At 37.5% G+C, this 27,858-nt stretch overlaps 1 protein-coding gene across 1 annotated transcript; it reads left to right on the top strand.

The window, feature by feature from the left end:
- The first annotated feature begins 22,309 nt into the window (after positions 1-22,309).
- Positions 22,310-27,430, top strand: FLDH (NAD(P)-binding Rossmann-fold superfamily protein). Its single transcript, XM_087337377.1, has 5 exons — positions 22,310-22,663; positions 23,908-24,036; positions 24,358-24,522; positions 25,624-25,929; positions 26,947-27,430. The coding sequence occupies exons 1-5, from the start codon at positions 22,364-22,366 to the stop codon at positions 27,085-27,087; spliced, it is 1,041 nt and encodes a 346-aa protein (XP_087193503.1). The 5' UTR covers positions 22,310-22,363; the 3' UTR covers positions 27,088-27,430.
- The last annotated feature ends 428 nt before the right edge of the window (positions 27,431-27,858 follow it).

Below are 27,858 nucleotides of genomic sequence, written 5' to 3'. Positions count from 1 at the left end.
TATCATAGCTAGCGTTGTTAGCTTCAGTACTCATGTTTGAACACAAAAATCCGATATCACACGAGCCAGGTATGAACATTTTAATTTACTCACGCGCTCTTCTAAAGTCCCTCCTCAAATTTGCAAATTTCTTCATGTCTCTCGACCTGAGTTTCAAAATCTCGATTTTTTAATTCTATATCATAGCTAGCGTTGTTAGCTTCAGTACTCATGTTTGAACACAAAAATCCGATATCACACGAGCCGGGTATGAACTTTTTAATTTAGTCACGGGCTCTTCTAAAATCCCTCCTCAAATTTGCTAATTTCTTCATGTCTCTCGACCTGATTTTTTAATTCTATATCGTAGCTAGCGTTGTTTGCTTCGATACGCATGTTTGAACACAAAAATCCGATATCACACGAGCCAGGTATGAACATTAGAATTGACTCACGGGCTCTTCTCAATTACCTCCTAAAATTTGCTAATTTCTTCATGTCTCTCGACCTGAGTTTCAAAATCTCGATTTTTTAATTCTATATCATAGCTACCGTTGTGAGCTTCCATACGCATGTTTGAACACAAAAATCCGATAGCACACAAGCCAGGTATGAACATTATAATTGACTCACGAGCTCTTCTCAAGTACCTCCTCAAATTTGCTAATTTCTTCATGTCTCTCGACCTGAGTTTCAAAATCTCGATTTTTTAATTCTATATCATAGCTAGCATTGTTAGCTTCGATATGCATGTTTGAACACAAAAATCCGATAGCACACGAGCCAGGTATGAACATTATAATTGACTCACGAGCTCTTCTCAAGTACCTCCTCATATTTGCTAATTTCTTCATGTCTTTCGACCTGAGTTTTAAAATCTCGATTTTTTAATTCTATATCATAGCTAGCGTTGTTAGCTTCAGTACTCATGTTTGAACACAAAAATCCGATATCACAACGGCCAGGTATGAACATTATAATTCACTCACGGGCTCTTCTCAAGTACCTCCTCAAATTTGCTAATTTCTTCATGTCTCTCGATCTGAGTTTCAAAATCTCGATTTTTTAATTCTATATCATAGCTAGCGTTGTTAGCTTCGATACGCATGTTTGAACACAAAAATCCGATATCACACAAGCCAGGTATGAACATTTTAATTTACTCACGCGCTCTTCTAAAGTCCTTCCTCAAATTTGCTAATTTCTTCATGTCTCTCGACCTGAGTTTCAAAATCTCGATTTTTTAATTCTATATCATAGCTAGCGTTGTTAGCTTCAGTACTCATGTTTGAACACAAAAATCCGATATCACACGAGCCAGGTATGAACATTTTAATTTACTCACGCGCTCTTCTAAAGTCCCTCCTCAAATTTGCTAATTTCTTCATGTCTCTCGACCTGAGTTTCAAAATCTCGATTTTTTAATTCTATATCATAGCTAGCGTTGTTAGCTTCAGTACTCATGTTTGAACACAAAAATCCGATATCACACGAACCGGGTATGAACATTTTAATTTAGTCACGGGCTCTTCTAAAATCCCTCCTCAAATTTGCTAATTTCTTCATGTCTCTGGACCTGAGTTTCAAAATCTTGATTTTTTAATTCTATATCATAGCTAGCGTTGTTTGCTTCGATACGCATGTTTGAACACAAAAATCCGATATCACACGAGCCAGGTATGAACATTAGAATTGACTCACGGGCTCTTCTCAATTACCTCCTAAAATTTGCTAATTTCTTCATGTCTCTCGACCTGAGTTTCAAAATCTCGATTTTTTAATTCTATATCATAGCTACCGTTGTGAGCTTCCATACGCATGTTTGAACACAAAAATCCGATAGCACACGAGCCAGGTATGAACATTATAATTGACTCACGAGCTCTTCTCAAGTACCTCCTCAAATTTGCTAATTTCTTCATGTCTCTCGACCTGATTTCTTTATATTTTAATTCCTTATCATAGCTAGCGTTGTTAGCTTCGATACGCATGTTTGAACACAAAAATCCGATATCACACGAGCCAGGTATGAACATTTTTATTTCCTAACGGGCTCTTCTCCACTACCTCCTCAAATATGCTAATTTCTTCATGTCTGTCGACCTGATTTTTCAAAATCTTTATATTTTAATTCCATATCATAGCTAGCATTGTTAGCTTCGATACGCATGTTTGAACACAAAAATCCTATAGCACACGAGCCAGGTATGAACATTATAATTGACTCACGAGCTCTTCTCAAGTCCCTCCTCAAATTTGCTAATTTCTTCATGTCTCTCGACCTGAGTTTCAAAATCTCGATTTTTTAATTCTATATCATAGCTAGCGTTGTTAGGTTCGATACGCATGTTTGAACACAAAAATCTGATATCACACGAGCCAGGTATGAACATTATAATTGACTCACGGGCTCTTCTCCACTACCTCCTCAAATTTGCTAATTTCTTCATGTCTCTCGACCTGAGTTTCAAAATCTCGATTTTTTAATTCCATATCATGGCTAGCATTGTTAGCTTGGATACGCATGTTTGAACACAAAAATCCGATAGCACACGAGCCAGGTATCAACATTTTAATTTAGTCACGGGCTCTTCTAAAGTCCCTCCTCAAATTTGCTAATTTCTTCATGTCTCTCGACCTGTGTTTCAAAATCTCGATTTTTTAATTCTATATCATAACTAGCGTTGTTAGCTTCCATACTCATGTTTGAACACAAAAATCCGATATCACACGAGCCAGGTATGAACATTATAATTGACTCACGGGCTCTTCTCAAGTACCTCCTCAAATTTGCTAATTTCTTCATGTCTCTCGACCTGAGTTCCAAAAACTTGTTTTTTAAATTCTATATCATAGCTAGCGTTGTTAGCCTCGATACGGGCTCTTCTTAGCTATGAACATTTTAATTGACTCACGGGCTCTTCTTCAGTCCCTCCTCAAATTTGTTAATTTTTTCATGTCTCTAGACCTGAGTATCAAAATCTTGATTTTTTAATTCAATATCATAGCTAGCGTTGTTAGCTTCGATACGCATGTCTGAACACAAAAATTCGATATCACACGAGCTAGGTATGACGATTTTAATTGACTCAAGGGCTCTTCTTAAGTCCCTCCTCAAATTTGCTAATTTCTTCATGTCTCTGGACCTAAATTTCGAAATCTTGATTTTTTAATTCCATAACATAGCTAGCGTTGTTAGCTTCCATACGCATGTTTAAACACAAAAATCCGATATCACACGAGCCAGGTATGAACATTATAATTGACTCACGCGCTCTTCTCAAGTCCCTCCTCAAATTTGCTAATTTCTTCATATCTCTCGACCTGTGTTTCAAAATCTCGATTTTTTAATTCGATATCATAGCTAGCGTTCTAAGCTTCGATACGCATGTTTGAACACGAAAATGCGATATCACACGAGCCAGGTATGAACATTTTAATTGACTCACGCGCTCTTCTCAAGTCCCTCCTCAAATTTGCTAATTTCTTCATGTCTCTCGACCTGAGTTTCAAAATCTCGATTTTTTAATTCTATATCATAGCTAGCGTTGTTAGCTTCCATACGCATGTTTGAACACAAAAATCCGATATCACACGAGCCAGGTATGAACATTATAATTGACTCACGGGCTCTTCTCAAGTACCTCCTCAAATTGGTTAATTTCTTCATGTCTCTCGACCTGAGTTTCAAAATCTTGATTTTTAAATTCAATATCATAGCTAGCGTTGTTAGCTTCGATACGCATGTTTGAACACAAAAATCCGATATCACACGAGCCAGGTATGAACATTTTAATTTAGTCACGGGCTCTTCTAAAATCCCTCCTCAAATTTGCTAATTTCTTCAAGTCTCTCGACCTGAGTTTCAAAATCTCAATTTTTTAATTCTATATCATAGCTAGCGTTGTTAGGTTCGATACGCATGTTTGAACACAAAAATCCGATATCACACGAGCCAGGTATGAACATTATAATTCACTCACGGGCTCTTCTCAAGTACCTCCTCAAATTTGCTAATTTCTTCATGTCTCCTCAAATTTGCTAATTTCTTCATGTCTCTCGACCTGAGTTTCAAAATCTCGATTTTTTAATTCCATATCATAGCTTGCGTTGTTAGCTTGGATACCTCCTCAAATTTGCTAATTTCTTCATACCTCCTCAAATTTGCTAATTTCTTCATGTCTCTCGACCTGAGTTTCAAAAACTTGATTTTTTAATTCTATATCATCGCTAGCGTTGTTAGCTTCGATACGCATATTTGAACACAAAAATCCGATATCACACGAGGCAAGTATGAACATTATAATTGACTCACGAGCTCTTCTCAAGTACCTCCTCAAATTTGCTAATTTCTTCATGTCTCTCGACCTGAGTTTCAAAATCTCGATTTTTTAAATCTATATCATAGCTAGCGTTGTTAGCTTCGATATGCATGTTTGAACACAAAAATCCGATAGCACACGAGCCAGGTATGAACATTATAATTGACTCACGAGCTCTTCTCAAGTACCTCCTCATATTTGCTAATTTCTTCATGTCTCCTCAAATTTGCTAATTTCTTCATGTCTCTCGACCTGAGTTTCAAAATCTCGATTTTTTAATTCCATATCATAGCTAGCGTTGTTAGCTTCAGTACTCATGTTTGAACACAAAAATCCGATATCACACGAGCCAGGTATGAACATTTTAATTTACTCACGCGCTCTTCTAAAGTCCCTCCTCAAATTTGCTAATTTCTTCATGTCTCTCGACCTGAGTTTCGAAATCTCGATTTTTTAATTCTATATCATAGCTAGCGTTGTTAGCTTCAGTACTCATGTTTGAACACAAAAATCCGATATCACACGAGCCGGGTATGAACATTTTAATTTAGTCACGGGCTCTTCTAAAATCCCTCCTCAAATTTGCTAATTTCTTCATGTCTCTCGACCTGATTTTTTAATTCTATATCATAGCTAGCGTTGTTTGCTTCGATACGCATGTTTGAACACAAAAATCCGATATCACACGAGCCAGGTATGAACATTTTAATTTACTCACGCGCTCTTCTAAACTCCCTCCTCAAATTTGCTAATTTCTTCATGTCTCTCGACCTGAGTTTCAAAATCTCGATTTTTTAATTCTATATCATAGCTAGCGTTGTTAGCTTCAGTACTCATGTTTGAACACAAAAATCCGATATCACACGAGCCGGGTATGAACTTTTTAATTTAGTCACGGGCTCTTCTAAAATCCCTCCTCAAATTTGCTAATTTCTTCATGTCTCTCGACCTGATTTTTTAATTCTATATCATAGCTAGCGTTGTTTGCTTCGATACGCATGTTTGAACACAAAAATCCGATATCACACGAGCCAGGTATGAACATTAGAATTGACTCACGGGCTCTTCTCAATTACCTCCTAAAATTTGCTAATTTCTTCATGTCTCTCGACCTGAGTTTCAAAATCTCGATTTTTTAATTCTATATCATAGCTACCGTTGTGAGCTTCGATACGCATGTTTGAACACAAAAATCCAATAGCACACGAGCCAGGTATGAACATTATAATTGACTCACGAGCTCTTCTCAAGTACCTCCTCAAATTTGCTAATTTCTTCATGTCTCTCGACCTGAGTTTCAAAATCTCGATTTTTTAATTCTATATCATAGCTAGCGTTGTTAGCTTCGATATGCATGTTTGAACACAAAAATCCGATAGCACACGAGCCAGGTATGAACATTATAATTGACTCACGGGCTCTTCTCAAGTACCTCCTCAAATTTGCTAATTTCTTCATGTCTCCTCAAATTTGCTAATTTCTTCATGTCTCTCGACCTGAGTTTCAAAATCTCGATTTTTTAATTCCATATCATAGCTAGCGTTGTTAGCTTGGATACGCATGTTTGAACACAAAAATCCGATAGCACACGAGCCAGGTATCAACATTTTAATTTAGTCACGGGCTCTTCTAAAGTCCCTCCTCAAATTTGCCAATTTCTTCATGTCTCTCGACCTGTGTTTCAAAATCTCGATTTTTTAATTCTATATCATAACTAGCGTTGTGAGCTTCCATTCTCATGTTTGAACACAAAAATCCGATATCACATGAGCCAGGTATGAACATTATAATTGACTCACGGGCTCTTCTCAAGTACCTCCTCAAATTTGCTAATTTCTTCATGTCTCTCGACCTGAGTTTCAAAATCTCGATTTTTTAATTCTATATCATAGCTAGCGTTGTTAGCTTCAGTACTCATGTTTGAACACAAAAATCCGATATCACACGAGCCAGGTATGAACATTTTAATTTACTCACGCGCTCTTCTAAAGTCCCTCCTCAAATTTGCTAATTTCTTCATGTCTCTCGACCTGAGTTTCAAAATCTCGATTTTTTAATTCTATATCATAGCTAGCGTTGTTAGCTTCAGTACTCATGTTTGAACACAAAAATCCGATATCACACGAGCCGGGTATGAACATTTTAATTTAGTCACGGGCTCTTCTAAAATCCCTCCTCAAATTTGCTAATTTCTTCATGTCTCTCGACCTGATTTTTTAATTCTATATCATAGCTAGCGTTGTTTGCTTCGATACGCATGTTTGAACACAAAAATCCGATATCACACGAGCCAGGTATGAACATTTTAATTTACTCACGCACTCTTCTAAACTCCCTCCTCAAATTTGCTAATTTCTTCATGTCTCTCGACCTGAGTTTCAAAATCTCGATTTTTTAATTCTATATCATAGCTAGCGTTGTTAGCTTCAGTACTCATGTTTGAACACAAAAATCCGATATCACACGAGCCGGGTATGAACTTTTTAATTTAGTCACGGGCTCTTCTAAAATCCCTACTCAAATTTGCTAATTTCTTCATGTCTCTCGACCTGAGTTTCAAAATCTTGATTTTTTAATTCTATATCATAGCTAGCGTTGTTAGCTTCGATACGCATGTTTGAACACAAAAATCCGATATCACACGAGCCAGGTATAAACATTATAATTGACTCACGAGCTCTTCTCAATTACCTCCTAAAATGTGCTAATTTCTTCACGTCTCTCGACCTGAGTTTCAAAATCTCGATTTTTTAATTCTATATCATAACTAGCGTTGTGAGCTTCCATACTCATGTTTGAACACAAAAATCCGATATCACACGAGCCAGGTATGAACATTATAATTGACTCACGGGCTCTTCTCAAGTACCTCCTCAAATTTGCTAATTTCTTCATGTCTCTCGACCTGAGTTTCAAAATCTCGATTTTTTAATTCTATATCATAGCTAGCGTTGTGAGCTTCCATACACATGTTTGAACACAAAAATCCGATAGCACACGAGCCAGGTATGAACATTATAATTGACTCACGCGCTCTTCTAAAGTCCATCCTCAAATTTGCTAATTTCTTCATGTCTCTGTACCTGAGTTTCGAAATCTTGATTTTTTAATTCAATATCATAGCTAGCGTTGTTAGCTTCGATACGCATGTTTGAACACAAAAATCCGATATCACACGAGCCAGGTATGAACATTTTAATTTAGTCACGGGCTCTTCTAAAATCCCTCCTCAAATTTGCTAATTTCTTCATGTCTCTCGACCTGAGTTTCAAAATCTCAATTCTTTAATTCTATATCATAGCTAGCGTTGTTAGCTTCGATACGCATGTTTGAACACAAAAATCCGATATCACACGAGCCAGGTATAAACATTATAATTGACTCATGAGATCTTCTCAAGTACCTCCTCAAGTTTGCTAATTTCTTCATGTCTCTCGACCTGAGTTTCAAAATCTCGATTTTTTAATTCTATATGGTAGCTAGCGTTGTGAGCTTCGACACGCATGTTTGAAAACAAAAATCCGATATCACACGAGCCCGGTATGTACATTATAATTGACTCACGAGCTCTTCTCAAGTACCTCCTCAAATTTGCTAATTTCTTCATGTCTCTCGACCTGATTTCTTTATATTTTAATTCCTTATCATAGCTAGCGTTGTTAGCTTCGATACGCATGTTTGAACACAAAAATCCGATATCACACGAGCCAGGTATGAACATTTTTATTTCCTAACGGGCTCTTCTCCACTACCTCCTCAAATATGCTAATTTCTTCATGTCTGTCGACCTGATTTTTCAAAATCTTTATATTTTAATTCCATATCATAGCTAGCGTTGTTAGCTTCGATACGCATGTTTGAACACAAAAATCCTATAGCACACGAGCCAGGTATGAACATTATAATTGACTCACGAGCTCTTCTCAAGTCCCTCCTCAAATTTGCTAATTCCTTCATGTCTCTCGACCTGAGTTTCAAAATCTCGATTTTTTAATTCTATATCATAGCTAGCGTTGTTAGCTTCGATACGCATGTTTGAACACAAAAATCTGATATCACACGAGCCAGGTATGAACATTATAATTGACTCACGGGCTCTTCTCCACTACCTCCTCAAATTTGCTAATTTCTTCATGTCTCTCGACCTGAGTTTCAAAATCTCGATTTTTTAATTCCATATCATGGCTAGCATTGTTAGCTTGGATACGCATGTTTGAACACAAAAATCCGATAGCACACGAGCCAGGTATCAACATTTTAATTTAGTCACGGGCTCTTCTAAAGTCCCTCCTCAAATTTGCTAATTTCTTCATGTCTCTCGACCTGTGTTTCAAAATCTCGATTTTTTAATTCTATATCATAACTAGCGTTGTTAGCTTCCATACTCATATTTGAACACAAAAATCCGATATCACACGAGCCAGGTATGAACATTTTAATTTACTCACGCGCTCATCTAAAGTCCCTCCTCAAATTTGCTAATTTCTTCATGTCTCTCGACCTGAGTTTCAAAATCATGATTTTTTAATTCTATATCATAGCTAGCGTTGTTTGCTTCGATACGCATGTTTGAACACAAAAATCCGATATCACACGAGCCAGGTATGAACATTAGAATTGACTCACGGGCTCTTCTCAATTACCTCCTAAAATTTGCTAATTTCTTCATGTCTCTCGACCTGAGTTTCAAAATCTCGATTTTTTAATTCTATATCATAGCTACCGTTGTGAGCTTCGATACGCATGTTTGAACACAAAAATCCGATAGCACACGAGCCAGGTATGAACATTATAATTGACTCACGAGCTCTTCTCAAGTACCTCCTCAAATTTGCTAATTTCTTCATGTCTCTCGACCTGAGTTTCAAAATCTCGATTTTTTAATTCTATATCATAGCTAGCGTTGTTAGCTTCGATATGCATGTTTGAACACAAAAATCCGATAGCACACGAGCCAGGTATGAACATTATAATTGACTCACGGGCTCTTCTCAAGTACCTCCTCAAATTTGCTAATTTCTTCATGTCTCCTCAAATTTGCTAATTTCTTCATGTCTCTCGACCTGAGTTTCAAAATCTCGATTTTTTAATTCCATATCATAGCTAGCGTTGTTAGCTTGGATACGCATGTTTGAACACAAAAATCCGATAGCACACGAGCCAGGTATCAACATTTTAATTTAGTCACGGGCTCTTCTAAAGTCCCTCCTCAAATTTGCCAATTTCTTCATGTCTCTCGACCTGTGTTTCAAAATCTCGATTTTTTAATTCTATATCATAACTAGCGTTGTGAGCTTCCATACTCATGTTTGAACACAAAAATCCGATATCACATGAGCCAGGTATGAACATTATAATTGACTCACGGGCTCTTCTCAAGTACCTCCTCAAATTTGCTAATTTCTTCATGTCTCTCGACCTGAGTTTCAAAATCTCGATTTTTTAATTCTATATCATAGCTAGCGTTGTTAGCTTCAGTACTCATGTTTGAACACAAAAATCCGATATCACACGAGCCAGGTATGAACATTTTAATTTACTCACGCGCTCTTCTAAAGTCCCTCCTCAAATTTGCTAATTTCTTCATGTCTCTCGACCTGAGTTTCAAAATCTCGATTTTTTAATTCTATATCATAGCTAGCGTTGTTAGCTTCAGTACTCATGTTTGAACACAAAAATCCGATATCACACGAGCCGGGTATGAACATTTTAATTTAGTCACGGGCTCTTCTAAAATCCCTCCTCAAATTTGCTAATTTCTTCATGTCTCTCGACCTGATTTTTTAATTCTATATCATAGCTAGCGTTGTTTGCTTCGATACGCATGTTTGAACACAAAAATCCGATATCACACGAGCCAGGTATGAACATTTTAATTTACTCACGCACTCTTCTAAACTCCCTCCTCAAATTTGCTAATTTCTTCATGTCTCTCGACCTGAGTTTCAAAATCTCGATTTTTTAATTCTATATCATAGCTAGCGTTGTTAGCTTCAGTACTCATGTTTGAACACAAAAATCCGATATCACACGAGCCGGGTATGAACTTTTTAATTTAGTCACGGGCTCTTCTAAAATCCCTACTCAAATTTGCTAATTTCTTCATGTCTCTCGACCTGAGTTTCAAAATCTTGATTTTTTAATTCTATATCATAGCTAGCGTTGTTAGCTTCGATACGCATGTTTGAACACAAAAATCCGATATCACACGAGCCAGGTATAAACATTATAATTGACTCACGAGCTCTTCTCAATTACCTCCTAAAATGTGCTAATTTCTTCACGTCTCTCGACCTGAGTTTCAAAATCTCGATTTTTTAATTCTATATCATAACTAGCGTTGTGAGCTTCCATACTCATGTTTGAACACAAAAATCCGATATCACACGAGCCAGGTATGAACATTATAATTGACTCACGGGCTCTTCTCAAGTACCTCCTCAAATTTGCTAATTTCTTCATGTCTCTCGACCTGAGTTTCAAAATCTCGATTTTTTAATTCTATATCATAGCTAGCGTTGTGAGCTTCCATACACATGTTTGAACACAAAAATCCGATAGCACACGAGCCAGGTATGAACATTATAATTGACTCACGCGCTCTTCTAAAGTCCATCCTCAAATTTGCTAATTTCTTCATGTCTCTGTACCTGAGTTTCAAAATCTTGATTTTTTAATTCAATATCATAGCTAGCGTTGTTAGCTTCGATACGCATGTTTGAACACAAAAATCCGATATCACACGAGCCAGGTATGAACATTTTAATTTAGTCACGGGCTCTTCTAAAATCCCTCCTCAAATTTGCTAATTTCTTCATGTCTCTCGACCTGAGTTTCAAAATCTCAATTCTTTAATTCTATATCATAGCTAGCGTTGTTAGCTTCGATACGCATGTTTGAACACAAAAATCCGATATCACACGAGCCAGGTATAAACATTATAATTGACTCATGAGATCTTCTCAAGTACCTCCTCAAGTTTGCTAATTTCTTCATGTCTCTCGACCTGAGTTTCAAAATCTCGATTTTTTAATTCTATATGGTAGCTAGCGTTGTGAGCTTCGACACGCATGTTTGAAAACAAAAATCCGATATCACACGAGCCCGGTATGTACATTATAATTGACTCACGAGCTCTTCTCAAGTACCTCCTCAAATTTGCTAATTTCTTCATGTCTCTCGACTTGATTTCTTTATATTTTAATTCCTTATCATAGCTAGCGTTGTTAGCTTCGATACGCATGTTTGAACACAAAAATCCGATATCACACGAGCCAGGTATGAACATTTTTATTTCCTAACGGGCTCTTCTCCACTACCTCCTCAAATATGCTAATTTCTTCATGTCTGTCGACCTGATTTTTCAAAATCTTTATATTTTAATTCCATATCATAGCTAGCGTTGTTAGCTTCGATACGCATGTTTGAACACAAAAATCCTATAGCACACGAGCCAGGTATGAACATTATAATTGACTCACGAGCTCTTCTCAAGTCCCTCCTCAAATTTGCTAATTCCTTCATGTCTCTCGACCTGAGTTTCAAAATCTCGATTTTTTAATTCTATATCATAGCTAGCGTTGTTAGCTTCGATACGCATGTTTGAACACAAAAATCTGATATCACACGAGCCAGGTATGAACATTATAATTGACTCACGGGCTCTTCTCCACTACCTCCTCAAATTTGCTAATTTCTTCATGTCTCTCGACCTGAGTTTCAAAATCTCGATTTTTTAATTCCATATCATGGCTAGCATTGTTAGCTTGGATACGCATGTTTGAACACAAAAATCCGATAGCACACGAGCCAGGTATCAACATTTTAATTTAGTCACGGGCTCTTCTAAAGTCCCTCCTCAAATTTGCTAATTTCTTCATGTCTCTCGACCTGTGTTTCAAAATCTCGATTTTTTAATTCTATATCATAACTAGCGTTGTTAGCTTCCATACTCATATTTGAACACAAAAATCCGATATCACACGAGCCAGGTATGAACATTTTAATTTACTCACGCGCTCATCTAAAGTCCCTCCTCAAATTTGCTAATTTCTTCATGTCTCTCGACCTGAGTTTCAAAATCATGATTTTTTAATTCTATATCATAGCTAGCGTTGTTTGCTTCGATACGCATGTTTGAACACAAAAATCCGATATCACACGAGCCAGGTATGAACATTAGAATTGACTCACGGGCTCTTCTCAATTACCTCCTAAAATTTGCTAATTTCTTCATGTCTCTCGACCTGAGTTTCAAAATCTCGATTTTTTAATTCTATATCATAGCTACCGTTGTGAGCTTCGATACGCATGTTTGAACACAAAAATCCGATAGCACACGAGCCAGGTATGAACATTATAATTGACTCACGAGCTCTTCTCAAGTACCTCCTCAAATTTGCTAATTTCTTCATGTCTCTCGACCTGAGTTTCAAAATCTCGATTTTTTAATTCTATATCATAGCTAGCGTTGTTAGCTTCGATATGCATGTTTGAACACAAAAATCCGATAGCACACGAGCCAGGTATGAACATTATAATTGACTCACGGGCTCTTCTCAAGTACCTCCTCAAATTTGCTAATTTCTTCATGTCTCCTCAAATTTGCTAATTTCTTCATGTCTCTCGACCTGAGTTTCAAAATCTCGATTTTTTAATTCCATATCATAGCTAGCGTTGTTAGCTTGGATACGCATGTTTGAACACAAAAATCCGATAGCACACGAGCCAGGTATCAACATTTTAATTTAGTCACGGGCTCTTCTAAAGTCCCTCCTCAAATTTGCCAATTTCTTCATGTCTCTCGACCTGTGTTTCAAAATCTCGATTTTTTAATTCTATATCATAACTAGCGTTGTGAGCTTCCATACTCATGTTTGAACACAAAAATCCGATATCACATGAGCCAGGTATGAACATTATAATTGACTCACGGGCTCTTCTCAAGTACCTCCTCAAATTTGCTAATTTCTTCATGTCTCTCGACCTGAGTTTCAAAATCTCGATTTTTTAATTCTATATCATAGCTAGCGTTGTTAGCTTCAGTACTCATGTTTGAACACAAAAATCCGATATCACACGAGCCAGGTATGAACATTTTAATTTACTCACGCGCTCTTCTAAAGTCCCTCCTCAAATTTGCTAATTTCTTCATGTCTCTCGACCTGAGTTTCAAAATCTCGATTTTTTAATTCTATATCATAGCTAGCGTTGTTAGCTTCAGTACTCATGTTTGAACACAAAAATCCGATATCACACGAGCCGGGTATGAACATTTTAATTTAGTCACGGGCTCTTCTAAAATCCCTCCTCAAATTTGCTAATTTCTTCATGTCTCTCGACCTGATTTTTTAATTCTATATCATAGCTAGCGTTGTTTGCTTCGATACGCATGTTTGAACACAAAAATCCGATATCACACGAGCCAGGTATGAACATTTTAATTTACTCACGCACTCTTCTAAACTCCCTCCTCAAATTTGCTAATTTCTTCATGTCTCTCGACCTGAGTTTCAAAATCTCGATTTTTTAATTCTATATCATAGCTAGCGTTGTTAGCTTCAGTACTCATGTTTGAACACAAAAATCCGATATCACACGAGCCGGGTATGAACTTTTTAATTTAGTCACGGGCTCTTCTAAAATCCCTCCTCAAATTTGCTAATTTCTTCATGTCTCTCGACCTGATTTTTTAATTCTATATCATAGCTAGCGTTGTTAGCTTCGATACGCATGTTTGAACACAAAAATCCGATATCACACGAGCCAGGTATAAACATTATAATTGACTCACGAGCTCTTCTCAATTACCTCTTAAAATGTGCTAATTTCTTCACGTCTCTCGACCTGAGTTTCAAAATCTCGATTTTTTAATTCTATATCATAACTAGCGTTGTGAGCTTCCATACTCATGTTTGAACACAAAAATCCGATATCACACGAGCCAGGTATGAACATTATAATTGACTCACGGGCTCTTCTCAAGTACCTCCTCAAATTTGCTAATTTCTTCATGTCTCTCGACCTGAGTTTCAAAATCTCGATTTTTTAATTCTATATCATAGCTAGCGTTGTGAGCTTCCATACACATGTTTGAACACAAAAATCCGATAGCACACGAGCCAGGTATGAACATTATAATTGACTCACGCGCTCTTCTAAAGTCCATCCTCAAATTTGCTAATTTCTTCATGTCTCTGTACCTGAGTTTCGAAATCTTGATTTTTTAATTCAATATCATAGCTAGCGTTGTTAGCTTCGATACGCATGTTTGAACACAAAAATCCGATATCACACGAGCCAGGTATGAACATTTTAATTTAGTCACGGGCTCTTCTAAAATCCCTCCTCAAATTTGCTAATTTCTTCATGTCTCTCGACCTGAGTTTCAAAATCTCAATTCTTTAATTCTATATCATAGCTAGCGTTGTTAGCTTCGATACGCATGTTTGAACACAAAAATCCGATATCACACGAGCCAGGTATAAACATTATAATTGACTCACGAGATCTTTTCAAGTACCTCCTCAAGTTTGCTAATTTCTTCATGTCTCTCGACCTGAGTTTCAAAATCTCGATTTTTTAATTCTATATCGTAGCTAGCGTTGTGAGCTTCGACACGCATGTTTGAAAACAAAAATCCGATATCACACGAGCCCGGTATGTACATTATAATTGACTCACGAGCTCTTCTCAAGTACCTCCTCAAATTTGCTAATTTCTTCATGTCTCTCGACCTGATTTCTTTATATTTTAATTCCTTATCATAGCTAGCGTTGTTAGCTTCGATACGCATGTTTGAACACAAAAATCCGATATCACACGAGCCAGGTATGAACATTTTTATTTCCTAACGGGCTCTTCTCCACTACCTCCTCAAATATGCTAATTTCTTCATGTCTGTCGACCTGATTTTTCAAAATCTTTATATTTTAATTCCATATCATAGCTAGCGTTGTTAGCTTCGATACGCATGTTTGAACACAAAAATCCTATAGCACACGAGCCAGGTATGAACATTATAATTGACTCACGAGCTCTTCTCAAGTCCCTCCTCAAATTTGCTAATTCCTTCATGTCTCTCGACCTGAGTTTCAAAATCTCGATTTTTTAATTCTATATCATAGCTAGCGTTGTTAGCTTCGATACGCATGTTTGAACACAAAAATCTGATATCACACGAGCCAGGTATGAACATTATAATTGACTCACGGGCTCTTCTCCACTACCTCCTCAAATTTGCTAATTTCTTCATGTCTCTCGACCTGAGTTTCAAAATCTCGATTTTTTAATTCCATATCATGGCTAGCATTGTTAGCTTGGATACGCACGTTTGAACACAAAAATCCGATAGCACACGAGCCAGGTATCAACATTTTAATTTAGTCACGGGCTCTTCTAAAGTCCCTCCTCAAATTTGCTAATTTCTTCATGTCTCTCGACCTGTGTTTCAAAATCTCGATTTTTTAATTCTATATCATAACTAGCGTTGTTAGCTTCCATACTCATATTTGAACACAAAAATCCGATATCACACGAGCCAGGTATGAACATTTTAATTTACTCACGCGCTCATCTAAAGTCCCTCCTCAAATTTGCTAATTTCTTCATGTCTCTCGACCTGAGTTTCAAAATCATGATTTTTTAATTCTATATCATAGCTAGCGTTGTTAGCTTCAGTACTCATGTTTGAACACAAAAATCCGATATCACACGAGCCAGGTATGAACATTTTAATTTACTCACGCGCTCTTCTAAAGTCCCTCCTCAAATTTGCTAATTTCTTCATGTCTCTCGACCTGAGTTTCAAAATCTCGATTTTTTAATTCTATATCATAGCTAGCGTTGTTAGCTTCAGTACTCATGTTTGAACACAAAAATCCGATATCACACGAGCCGGGTATGAACTTTTTAATTTAGTCACGGGCTCTTCTAAAATCCCTCCTCAAATTTGCTAATTTCTTCATGTCTCTCGACCTGATTTTTTAATTCTATATCGTAGCTAGCGTTGTTTGCTTCGATACGCATGTTTGAACACAAAAATCCGATATCACACGAGCCAGGTATGAACATTAGAATTGACTCACGGGCTCTTCTCAATTACCTCCTAAAATTTGCTAATTTCTTCATGTCTCTCGACCTGAGTTTCAAAATCTCGATTTTTTAATTCTATATCATAGCTACCGTTGTGAGCTTCCATACGCATGTTTGAACACAAAAATCCGATAGCACACGAGCCAGGTATGAACATTATAATTGACTCACGAGCTCTTCTCAAGTACCTCCTCAAATTTGCTAATTTCTTCATGTCTCTCGACCTGAGTTTCAAAATCTCGATTTATTAATTCCATATCATAGCTAGCATTGTTAGCTTGGATACGCATGTTTGAACACAAAAATCCGATAGCACACGAGCTAGGTATGACGATTTTAATTGACTCAAGGGCTCTTCTTAAGTCCCTCCTCAAATTTGCTAATTTCTTCATGTCTCTGGACCTAAATTTTGAAATCTTGAGTTTTTAATTCCATAACATAGCTAGCGTTGTTAGCTTCCATACGCATGTTTGAACACAAAAATCCGATATCACACGAGCCAGGTATGAACATTTTAATTGACTCACGCGCTCTTCTCAAGTCCCTCCTCAAATTTGCTAATTTCTTCATATCTCTCGACCTGTGTTTCAAAATCTCGATTTTTTAATTCGATATCATAGCTAGCGTTGTTAGCTTTGATACGCATGTTTGAACACAAAAATCCGATAGCACACGAGCCAGGTATGAACATTATAATTGACTCACGAGCTCTTCTCAAGTACCTCCTCATATTTGCTAATTTCTTCATGTCTCTCGACCTGAGTTTCAAAAACTTGATTTTTAAATTCAATAACATTGCTAGCGTTGTTAGCTTCGATACGCATGTTTGAACACAAAAATCCGATATCACACGAGCCAGGTATGAACATTATAATTGACTCACGAGCTCTTCTCAAGTACCTCCTCAAATTTGCTAATTTCGTCATGTCTCTCCACCTGAGTTTCAAAATCTCGATTTTTTAATTCCATATCATAGCTAGCGTTGTTAGCTTCGATACGCATGTTTGAACACAAAAATCTGATATCACACGAGCCAGGTATGAACATTTTAATTTGCTCACGCGCTCTTCTCAAGTCCCTCCTCATATTTGCTAATTTTTTCATGTCTCTCGACCCGTGTTTCAAAATCTTAATTTTTTAATTCTATATCATAGCTAGCGTTGTTAGCTTCGATACGCATGTTTGAACACAAAAATCCGATATCACACGAGCCAGGTATGAACATTTTAATTGACTCACGGCCTCGTCTCAAGTCCCTCCTCAAATTTGCTAATTTTTTCATGTCTCTAGACCTGAGTTTTAAAATCTTGATTTTTTAATTCCATATCATAGCTAGCGTTGTTAGCTTCGATACGCATGTTTGAACACAAAAATCGGATATCACACGAGCTAGGTATGACGATTTTAATTGACTCACGGGCTCTTCTTAAGTCCCTCCTGAAATTTGCTAATTTCTTCATGTCTCTCGACCTGAGTTTCGAAATCTTGATTTTTTAATTCAATATCATAGCTAGCGTTGTTAGCTTCCATACGCATGTTTGAACACAAAAATCCGATATCACACGAGCTAGGTATGACCATTTTAATTGACTCACGGGCTCTTCTCAATTCAAAAATATTACTCAATCTGTACATAGGATGTGCTCAGTGAGCACCTTTATACAATTCGATACGGACTAACAGAAGTACTGACACGTACTTCAATGCTCATAAGTGAGCTCTACACTAACTCCCAAAATATATTCTTACGCAGAATATCTTTCCAGCGGCCTTGCGGTTTACGCACTGCTACGGCTTCTCATTGCGCATCGGTCTGCGCACCTGGTTTACACACCGGTCCGACCTAACCAATCGATCCCAACCGATCCGGTTCTCGGCTTGCACAACCGATCGGGCCAATGTTGAGCTTGTATCTCAACAACCGAGCTACCGAGAGGAAAGAAGGCGCTTCGGAATAAGTGGGTATACAAGTTGAAACTGGCAGATGGTGGGAATCCACACAGATGGTGGTGAAAAGCTTTCAACAGAAGAAGGGTATCGATTTTGACGAAATATTTGCCCCGGTGGTGAAGATGACGTCCATCTGAACCGTGCTAAGCATTGTGGCCAGCATGGATCTCGATGTCGAACAACTAGATGTCAAGACTACCTTCCTTCATAGAGATTTGGAGGAAGAGATATATATGTTACCAGTAGGAAGGATTCATAAAGAAAGGTAAAGAGAACCTTGTATGCCGATTGAGGAAGAGCTTGTACAGGTTGAAGCAGGCTCCTCGACAATGGTACCGGAAATTCGAATCCTTCATGACCGACAACGGGTACCACAAAACGTAGGCTGATCATTGCGTATTTGTGAAGAAGTTCGATGGAGGGGATTTCCTCATACTCCTGCTATATGTGTACAACATGTTGATTGTTGGATGGAACCATATGAAGATCCGAGCACTGAAGGAGGCCTTGAGCGAGTCGTTCTTGATGAAAGATATGGGTCCGATGAAGCAAATCCTGGGAATGCACATCGTTCGAGATCGAATGAAGAAATTGTTATGGCTGTCACAGGAGAAGTACATAACAAAGGTCCTCCAGAGATTCGTCATGGAAAGTGCGAAATTAATCGGCTTGACACTACCGACAAACTGCAAGCTGAGTAGAGATCAATGTTTGAAGTCAAAAACCGAGAAGACCGAGATGTCGAAAGTTCCTTATGCTTCGGTGGTTGGCAGCCTGATGTATGTGATGGTTTGTACCAGGCTAGACATAGGATACGCAGTCGGAGTGGTCAATCGATACATGAGCAACCCCGAGAGAGAACATTGGGTTGTTGTGTAGTGGATACTTCGGTACCTGAGAGGCACCTTGAGTGTGTGCCTCCGATTCGGCTCAGCTAATCCCACATTGGAAGGATACACAAATTCAGACATGTCGACTGATGCAAATACTAGCCAATCCACGTCTGGATACGTGATGACTTATGCATGGGGAGTTGTCTCGTGGCAATCGAGGCTATAGAAGGTTGTAGCATTGCCAACCACGGAAGCCGAGTATATGGCCACAGAGGAAGCCGGATGGATGATGGAGTTTATCAGTGAGCTAGGAATTCGGTAGGAAGAATTTTGACTCAACCGCGATAATCAGAGTGTCATCCACCTTGCGAAAAATGTTGCCTACCACTCGAGGACCAAGCACATCCAGAGGAGATACCATTGGCTCCGAGAGCGAGTGGAAGAGAAGGAGTTTGTTATGACGAAGGCTCACACAGCTGACAATGGATTGGACAAGCTTACAAAGTTGTCGGCAACTGAAAAGCTGAACGCGTGCTGATAGAGGGTTGGACTGGTGAAGTATCCCATGCCCGAGTGAAGGGGGAGTTTGTTGGGAAACATGTCCCTCCGGATGGGAAGAGAGGAGCCGAGTTGATGAGGAACTCGGTTGAGGCCGAAACCAAAATCATGGATATAGCCAACTTGGGAGATTATATTCGTAAATAGTTGGAATGTGCCCCATGTGGGCTATGTATGTAAATAGCCTTAAAGTTGTATAAGTATAAATACAACTAGGGCAAACTTTAGCAGGTGATGATGAGTCTTGTTGTAACATAGTCAGAGTAGGTGGTTGCATGTGTAACTGTGCAAGAGAGAGAGAGAGAGAGAGAGAGTGAGTGAGTGAAAGAGTGCGTAACTCCATAGTTGTCTATTGACGAAGTAGAAACTCGAGGTCGTTGTACTTCTCCCTTCTTCATCTTGTTTGTGGACACCGTGTGGTTTTTCCCAGTTCGGGTTTCCACGTTAAAATCTGTGTTTTTTTCTCTATTTCTAGTTTCTGTTGGTTTTCTGTCTAAGTGTTTATTTCTGCACACGAATATACGAACGGAAACTGGTTGTGGCGGTTCACGATTCTCAACACATTCTTCCTTTACAAACTTGGTAACCATTTTTTCCAATTCATCAATGCATAGACCAAATAATGTTTGTGAGAGTGAGCATAATTGCACGCCCCAATTTCCAAGTACGAACATCGGGAGGAGCGGATGACTTTGGTGATAAAAGCACAAGGGGTTTTTTACCACCATGGATAATATCCATTCAACTCCTATTAATGCCAAAGCTCTAGTTGCATTAGAATTGGTTAGTCCAATAAATCTTTGGCTTCTTTGGAAATAGTGGTGTAGATGGGTCTTCTCCAACAAAACCATGCACCAAGTAATGTTAATGCAAGAGACATGGAGTGAAGTTGTAGCCACTCTAAAGAGCCAATACGATGGCCTTACGGCGGATCCGATGGAGTTGAAAGACAACAACTAGCCTTCATCCAACAATCACATAAGATGGAATTGTCACATCCCTAAAGGGAATTGTATCTAACATTCTCATTTGTAAAATTTTATAACTAATGGAAGGAGTTTTTTTTTTTGAAAAAAACACACATACAAAGCACACTAGATAAATCCAACTATATATATATATACATTCTTGACACTTATATAATTAGTTATAATATAAATATACATTCACACACACACACACATACACCAACAATTATTTGTACTTTTTCATTTCCTATACACATCAACATACACATTTGCATACCTACATATAAGGCCTATTTATGTATATATATGCATATACAAACACACAAACACAAGCACGCACAATTACTTCTATTCAAGCATATACATAGATGTAATTAATTTTACTCTCACACGGACATGCACAAACATAGAAGTTTACGATCCCGAGAGAATTTGGTGAAAGTAAATTCAACTCATTCAAAAATTAACGTCCTCAAGCACTCCAACATCAATGAATTGACTAATCCCATCATCTTTGGTGGTCCCACTCACGTTTTGCATGTGTGTGCGTTTCTTTGCAACCCTAATTTGGGAGACCGTCTCACCCACGCGAAGGGTATTCACGTAATGTTGTCTACATAGATGTCGTTGCACCTTCCACCTACAAAAGAAGTTATAGAGACATCTAATTATACTAACATGCAATTGACTATGGATTTAGAGATGAACTCTATTTGAGAAATTCTCGGGACTTAACTCCATTGCCAAAGAATCGATGAACACTTTCATTCATACTTGTCTTTCAACTCAAGTAGATATTTTATTCAACTAGTCGCAAGTATAAAGCAAGGTTAGTTGCATAGGGTTTCTAACAAGGATATGGTTTTGATTCTCACAAGATTTTTTCACTACCAATTAAAATGACAACCCTTCGATTGTTACTTGAACTAGTAGCTACCAAGGATGTAGAGCTTCTTCAACTAGATGTAAAAATGGCTTTCCTCCACGACGAACTCGATGAGGGAATTGATATAGACCAATCAGAAGGTTCGTGTCACCCAACCACGACGAGCATTTAGTTTTTAGACTCATTTAAGAGTTTATAAGACCAAAAATAGATATCTGGCAATTGTGTCGAAAATTGTGCGATTTCATGCACATTCGGTTTGGTTTGCTCAGAGTAGCAAGGACCACTCACTATCTATGCTAGGAAGGCATGCACAACTAACACAATCTGGACGTGACAATAGTCGTTGTATATGTATATGTATATGTATATGTATGTAGCTCCAAAATGAGTTAAAGCTAGAGCCTAGAAGTATGTATGTAAAGTAATCAAATCCATCAACCAAATTGTTGTACATGATGATGATGTATCAGTATGTATGTACATATATGTACATTACTACTACATAGTAATAAGAAGTAAGTAATGAGTCATGACGATGGATGGAAGAAAGTAGCAGTTAATGTTTGGTTGGTGGGGGGGTTGGAAGAAAGTATTGAAAGCGGGCAAGCTGATGCAAGAAGCACGCACGCAGAGGGCTCGCAGGCTTTTCTTATTTTCAGAAATTAAAGAAAGAGAACAGTCATCGCTCGCTGCTTCGCGTGAGGAGTTGGAACGGAACAGTCAAGGTAACGCAGAAAAGAGAAGAAAACGAAGCCTTCTGCCGATTTAGCCATGGAGGATAATCAGAATCAGAAGACGGCAAAGAAAGAAACAGTACTAGTGACGGGAGCTTCAGGGTTTCTCGGAGGTCGCATCTGCCAGGCCCTTCTGTCGCGAGGAGATTGTAACGTGAAAGCTCTTGTGAGACCTTCAAGCAATCTCCATTGCCTCCCACTGCATAACGTGGAACTGGTCTATGGAGATCTCACAGACCTACAATCGCTGATACGAGCTTTCCATGGATGCTCTGTCATCATTCACTGCGCCGCCATCGTTACTCCATGGGTCCCAGATTCTTCCAAGTTCTTCATGGTTCGGATCTGTCTCTCTCCCTCCCTCCCTCCCTCCCTCGTTTTTGTTCTTGAGTATGTATATTTTACGCAAGAAAGAAAGATACAAAATGATGCACATTCGTTGATGAGAAATCGATTGTCATATTGCCGTTTCTCTGTCTCCCTCCTTTTCTTAAACCATTGTGTACCTAAGGCATGCATCCATGAAAAATCCAATGCAATATCACGTGTGCATGAACATGCTCTCCCTCTCTCTCTCTCTCTCTCTCTCTCTCTCTCTCTCTCTCTCTCTCGTTATTTGAACCTCTACCACTGTTAGTACTGGATGCTGAACATGTTTCTCCGTCAGTAAAATAATGTACATTATCATTGATTAATTCATGAAAAGTTCACCCTTATGGTTTTCCTGCAGGTGGTAAAAGTATAGTTGTTTGCAAATAAGACTAGATATCAATGAAATGGTGTAAATATTATTCATTCCTTTTCTGGTCAAGAGAAACCTATACTAATATCAAAGGAAGAAGCATTTCTGGTACACAAATATGTAAACCAAAGGTGTCTGCACATTGAATGGAATGATATATCATTTATATCTTCTCGCATTTTTATGAATTCCAACATATTTTGATGCATTCTTCCTTTACAGTAATCCAGCCATCCAAGATGGTTTAGGACATTAATTATCATCTAACCATTAAGATTTCTTCTATTTGAGCAATTCTTGAGATCCTAGATGTCATGATGAGAAATGACATTGATAAGATGGAGTTATGGGAAGTTGGAGGAATGGTAGGTATAGACTATTAAACCATTCAAATTATTGTGTTGATTGAATGTTGAGTTTCTCCCAATGTTGTTCAATATAATTTGTGAATGATTTGTTTGATATTGATTGGTTTCCTCGGAATAATGCAGTAAATATTTTGAATTGCAACATCGAACATATTTTCTTTTAAGAAATTTGAATCGTATGGTTTCTGTCATTTGAGCCAAAACTTTTTGCCAAAAACCATGGTTTTAGATAATAGGCACAGGGAAGTCCAGCAATACCAGGAACCATTGATCACAAGAGTTAGTATTCCTTTGATAAAACAGTAGACCCTGCTGTTCGATGCCAGATACAGAAAATGATTGTTGTAAGGCTACTACTTAAAATCGATGTTGAAAGCTATTATTGATTATACACTAGCTATAACTTTTGAGTTACCTCTTGAGAAAAATTATTTTCTTTATATGGTCACAGTTGAAATTTTTTTAACATAGGTCAATGTGAATGGAGTCAAGAACGTTATACATGCAGTAAAGCAGATGCCCACAATTAAAAAGCTTATTTATGTCTCATCCTTTTTTGCATTGGGTCCTTCAGATGGAAATGTGGTCAATGAAAGTCAGGTAAAATGTCATTTTTTTCTAGTACTTGCAAAAGCATTGTATTTTTAATAAACCCTAAGCCTTTTTAAGCCCAAGTTAATGCTTTTATCAGACTAGAGACTAATGATCATTTTTAGATGAGATTATAGTTTCTATAAAGCGGTTATGATCTACAAGGTGGCATATGTTTAGTCAAAGATTAGTCATGGAACTGCTACTCTTAGGTTTTCATAATAGATCAGAGGGAACTACAGGTTTTTCTTACTAAGATACTCGAGCAAATTTTTTATTATAAATGACATGATTATTGAATTAGATTTTCTTACTTGTGTGTCTATGCAGACACATCGAGGTGTTAATTTCTGCTCAGAGTATGAAAGATCAAAGACTTTAGCAGACACTATTGTATTACAGGAAGCTGAAAAGGGTTTGCCAGTTGTACTTGTATATCCTGGAGTTGTTTATGGCCCTGGAAAAGTTACAGAAGGAAATTCTTTGGTTTCCCTTGTAAGTTTCCTTATCATCATGGTGGTTTGACTTTTATTTCCTTACGAAGGCATTGCCAGTATCTCATTTGGCATGAACATGGTGCAGCTCCTGTAATATTATCTTAATTACCTCTATCTTAGGGAACACACAGGTCAATTGGGTAATTAACATTTACATCATGGGTTGTTAGCACGCTAGTTTTGAGTCATAACTGATTGGTGACACAGCTAGCTTTAGTTGCAAAGCTCTTCTACTTATTTACCTAAATGCCAGTAAGCCTGCACTGTTCCCCTAGTTGATAGGTCATAGGTCATATTTGACTCTTTTAATGCCAAAATTCTAATCTATTTATTTTCGGGGGTTAACCAAGGGCATTTGTGGGAAAGAAAGACAAATTCAGGTATATGTCGAAATCATTCCTTCTGCGTATTATGTTTTAAAATGCATGATTGTTCAAAGTTCAGATCAATGGTAGCAATCCATTAGTAGCTACATTATAGCACATTAAGTGGCACTATGAAACTCGTTGCAAGTATGATGAAATATGAAACACCTTACTGCAGCATTTCAGATGCCCCTCTTTAAGCAGATCTGACAAGTTACCAAAAACATCATATCATTTCCCTCTATCGTTTAGGTTGCAACTTCCTTGAAAACCATATAAAATTTGTACTCTTTTCATAGAATTTCCTTATATGTAATGGATCTTTTTGTCCAAAGTTTCTGATATATTATACATGATATAATATAAGTCATAATAAGTATGAAACACCTTACTGCAGCATTTCAGATGCCCCTCTTTAAACGGATCTGACTAGTTACTATAAACTTTATATCATTTCCCTCTTATCGTTTAGGTTGCAACTTTCTTGAAAATTATATATAGTTTGTACTCTTTTCAGAGATTTCCTTATATATAATGGATTTTTTTTCTCTAAAGTTTCTGATATATTATACATAATATAATATAAATCATAATATATATTATATATGTACATCAGGCTTTTTCTGTTGTCATTTCACTTCAGCACCTTCGAGAACTGGAGAATTGCAGACTTCAGTGATGCTAATCACAGTAGAAATGAAACAATTCATTATTGTTTTTGTCTTTACTTGCAGATCATTCTACGCTGTTATGGACTCTTGCCTGGTAAAATAGGAACCTTGGAAAATAAATTTTCCTTCGTTCATGTGGATGATGTTGCAGAAGGTTGTCTAGCAGCAATAAAAAATGGCAAACAAGGGGAGCGATATCTTCTTACGGGAGATAATGTTTCCTTCATTGAGCTCTTGGCCCTTGTAGATTCTAGAAGAGGAAGAAAGCCCTTCAATTTCCAAGTTCCTACATGGTCTTTGAAATTGGTTGGTTGGATTTCAGTGTTTTGGGCACGGCTCACAGGTTACACACCAATTATAAGTTATCCGGTATGTATCTGACTATTCAGAAATGGTTGCTTCATTTTGTACGTGAATTAGTGACAAACAGAAGATATGAAACATAATAGGCTTTGATGTGGAAGTGAGGATGGGATGGACTTCAATGACATGGATTCTATAGATCTTATGTTGATTGCATCGTAAGAGTGAGTGAAAACCAAGAAGATTCAAACTCTATATTTTGGAAAATGGTAGAAGTGTGCAAGGTATTGACAGAGACAGTTCTGAAACTTTATGACAGAAAGCTTCTTACTGAAAGTTAGGAAGTTATGTATACTTGAGCATAAAATAAGCTGGATGTAAACATTTTAAGCATCAATTTATCATACATATGCAGAACAATTAGAAAAAAGAAACCAAAGGTAAAATGTTTCAATCCAAACTAGTTGAGGCCCATGAGTGAAGAAATTCACCAATTTAACGAAACAAATTGTACTTTGGGAAGTGGTTGTGCAGCTTGCAAGCGAGAGGCTTGTTCATGCTGCCTAAGACGACAAGTCCAAGAACAAGAAGGAATAAGAGAAACACGATTGTTTGTACAGTTTAATGTTTTCTCTGTCTAGACTGCACTATCTAGACCATGGCTAACCAAATGGCCATTCAATATTTAACTGACATAACATCAGTGTAGTAATCAGAATCCCAGATACTTTGTCAGTATAATATATGGCAAATGTATGTCTATGTCTGTCTACATTTGATGGATTCTAGAGAGCCGAATGATTTACACATTAATTGCACTTATGGATTCACAAAAGCAAGGTGTAGAGTTATACAGTTTGAGACAGTGACATGTGAATGTGTTCGGATTATTTTTTAAATGTGCCAAAATTCAAATTTTAAATGAAATCTGAGATTTTAATATCTTTGTGCTTGTGAATCGTCCAGAAGGGTTGGACGGCATGCATAGGCACTCTTTTTTATCTCATTGCATAATATGATTGCAGGCATTTATTTAATGGTGTTTTGACTTACTGATGCTAGCAAACCTCTTTTTCCTTGTAGATGGTCCGAACTTTTAATAAACAATGGTGTTATTCTCATGAAAAAGCAAAGCGTGAACTTGGATATGAGAGCAGACCCTTGAAGCAAGGTATTGATGAGTTTATTGGTTGGATGGAGTCTACGGGGATGATTAAGAAATAGACGACTTACTGATACTAGGTAGCTTATTTAAAAACACCAAAGCATGAACGTTGGATATGACAGTGGACCTTTGAAGTGAGGTGATGAGTTTCCTGCTTGGATGCAGTCCATGGGGTTGATTAAGAAACAGGAAAGCTGCAAGATTGCCAACGTTTATGTAATGGATGCTCTACATAACTGGTTCTGGGATAGAAAATATTTCTTTATGTAACCTTTTGTATTATGGCTATTGGTTTTCGCATTGTATCTCACTCCTGAAAATTCAACAAATGCTATGGTGCTTGTATTTTACTGATATAAATAAAATCTTTAGGATCCTTGTATAATATCTATTTTATTATCATTGTACTCTTACCATACCATAGCAGATGAGCAAAAGAAACTCAACCGAATTCTTTTTAAGCTAGTTTTATCCAATGTCATCCTTAGCTTTGGAACATTATCTTAACAGTGATCTCAATATTTGACTTTGCCCAATAAATGTAATGGTCCAATGAGTGGACTACGTTATACATGGAGGTGACAAGGTAACATCTCAATGACTTAGATAGTTTTGCTGTGAAAAGGGCTCATGGAAAACCTTGGAAAGAACATGGCCATGATCTTCAATACGTGCATATTGCAATACCCATCAACAAGTTGTCTTTAACCTATCATGAGGGAAAGTTGAAATTGTAGATTTCTATAGGAATGTAGGAGTCACATTTATGAGCATGAACGAGTTCTTCTCTATGACCCAAGTTGCCAAAGAGTGACTTGGTCAAAGACATG

This window comes from Azolla caroliniana, unplaced genomic scaffold (genome assembly GCF_043228905.1).
Source record: "Azolla caroliniana isolate FFs.n. ecotype wild unplaced genomic scaffold, voAzoCaro1.0.p SCAF_33, whole genome shotgun sequence".
In the NCBI taxonomy this organism is placed as follows: Eukaryota; Viridiplantae; Streptophyta; class Polypodiopsida; order Salviniales; family Salviniaceae; genus Azolla; species Azolla caroliniana.
This window is presented reverse-complemented; position numbering and strand designations above follow the sequence as displayed.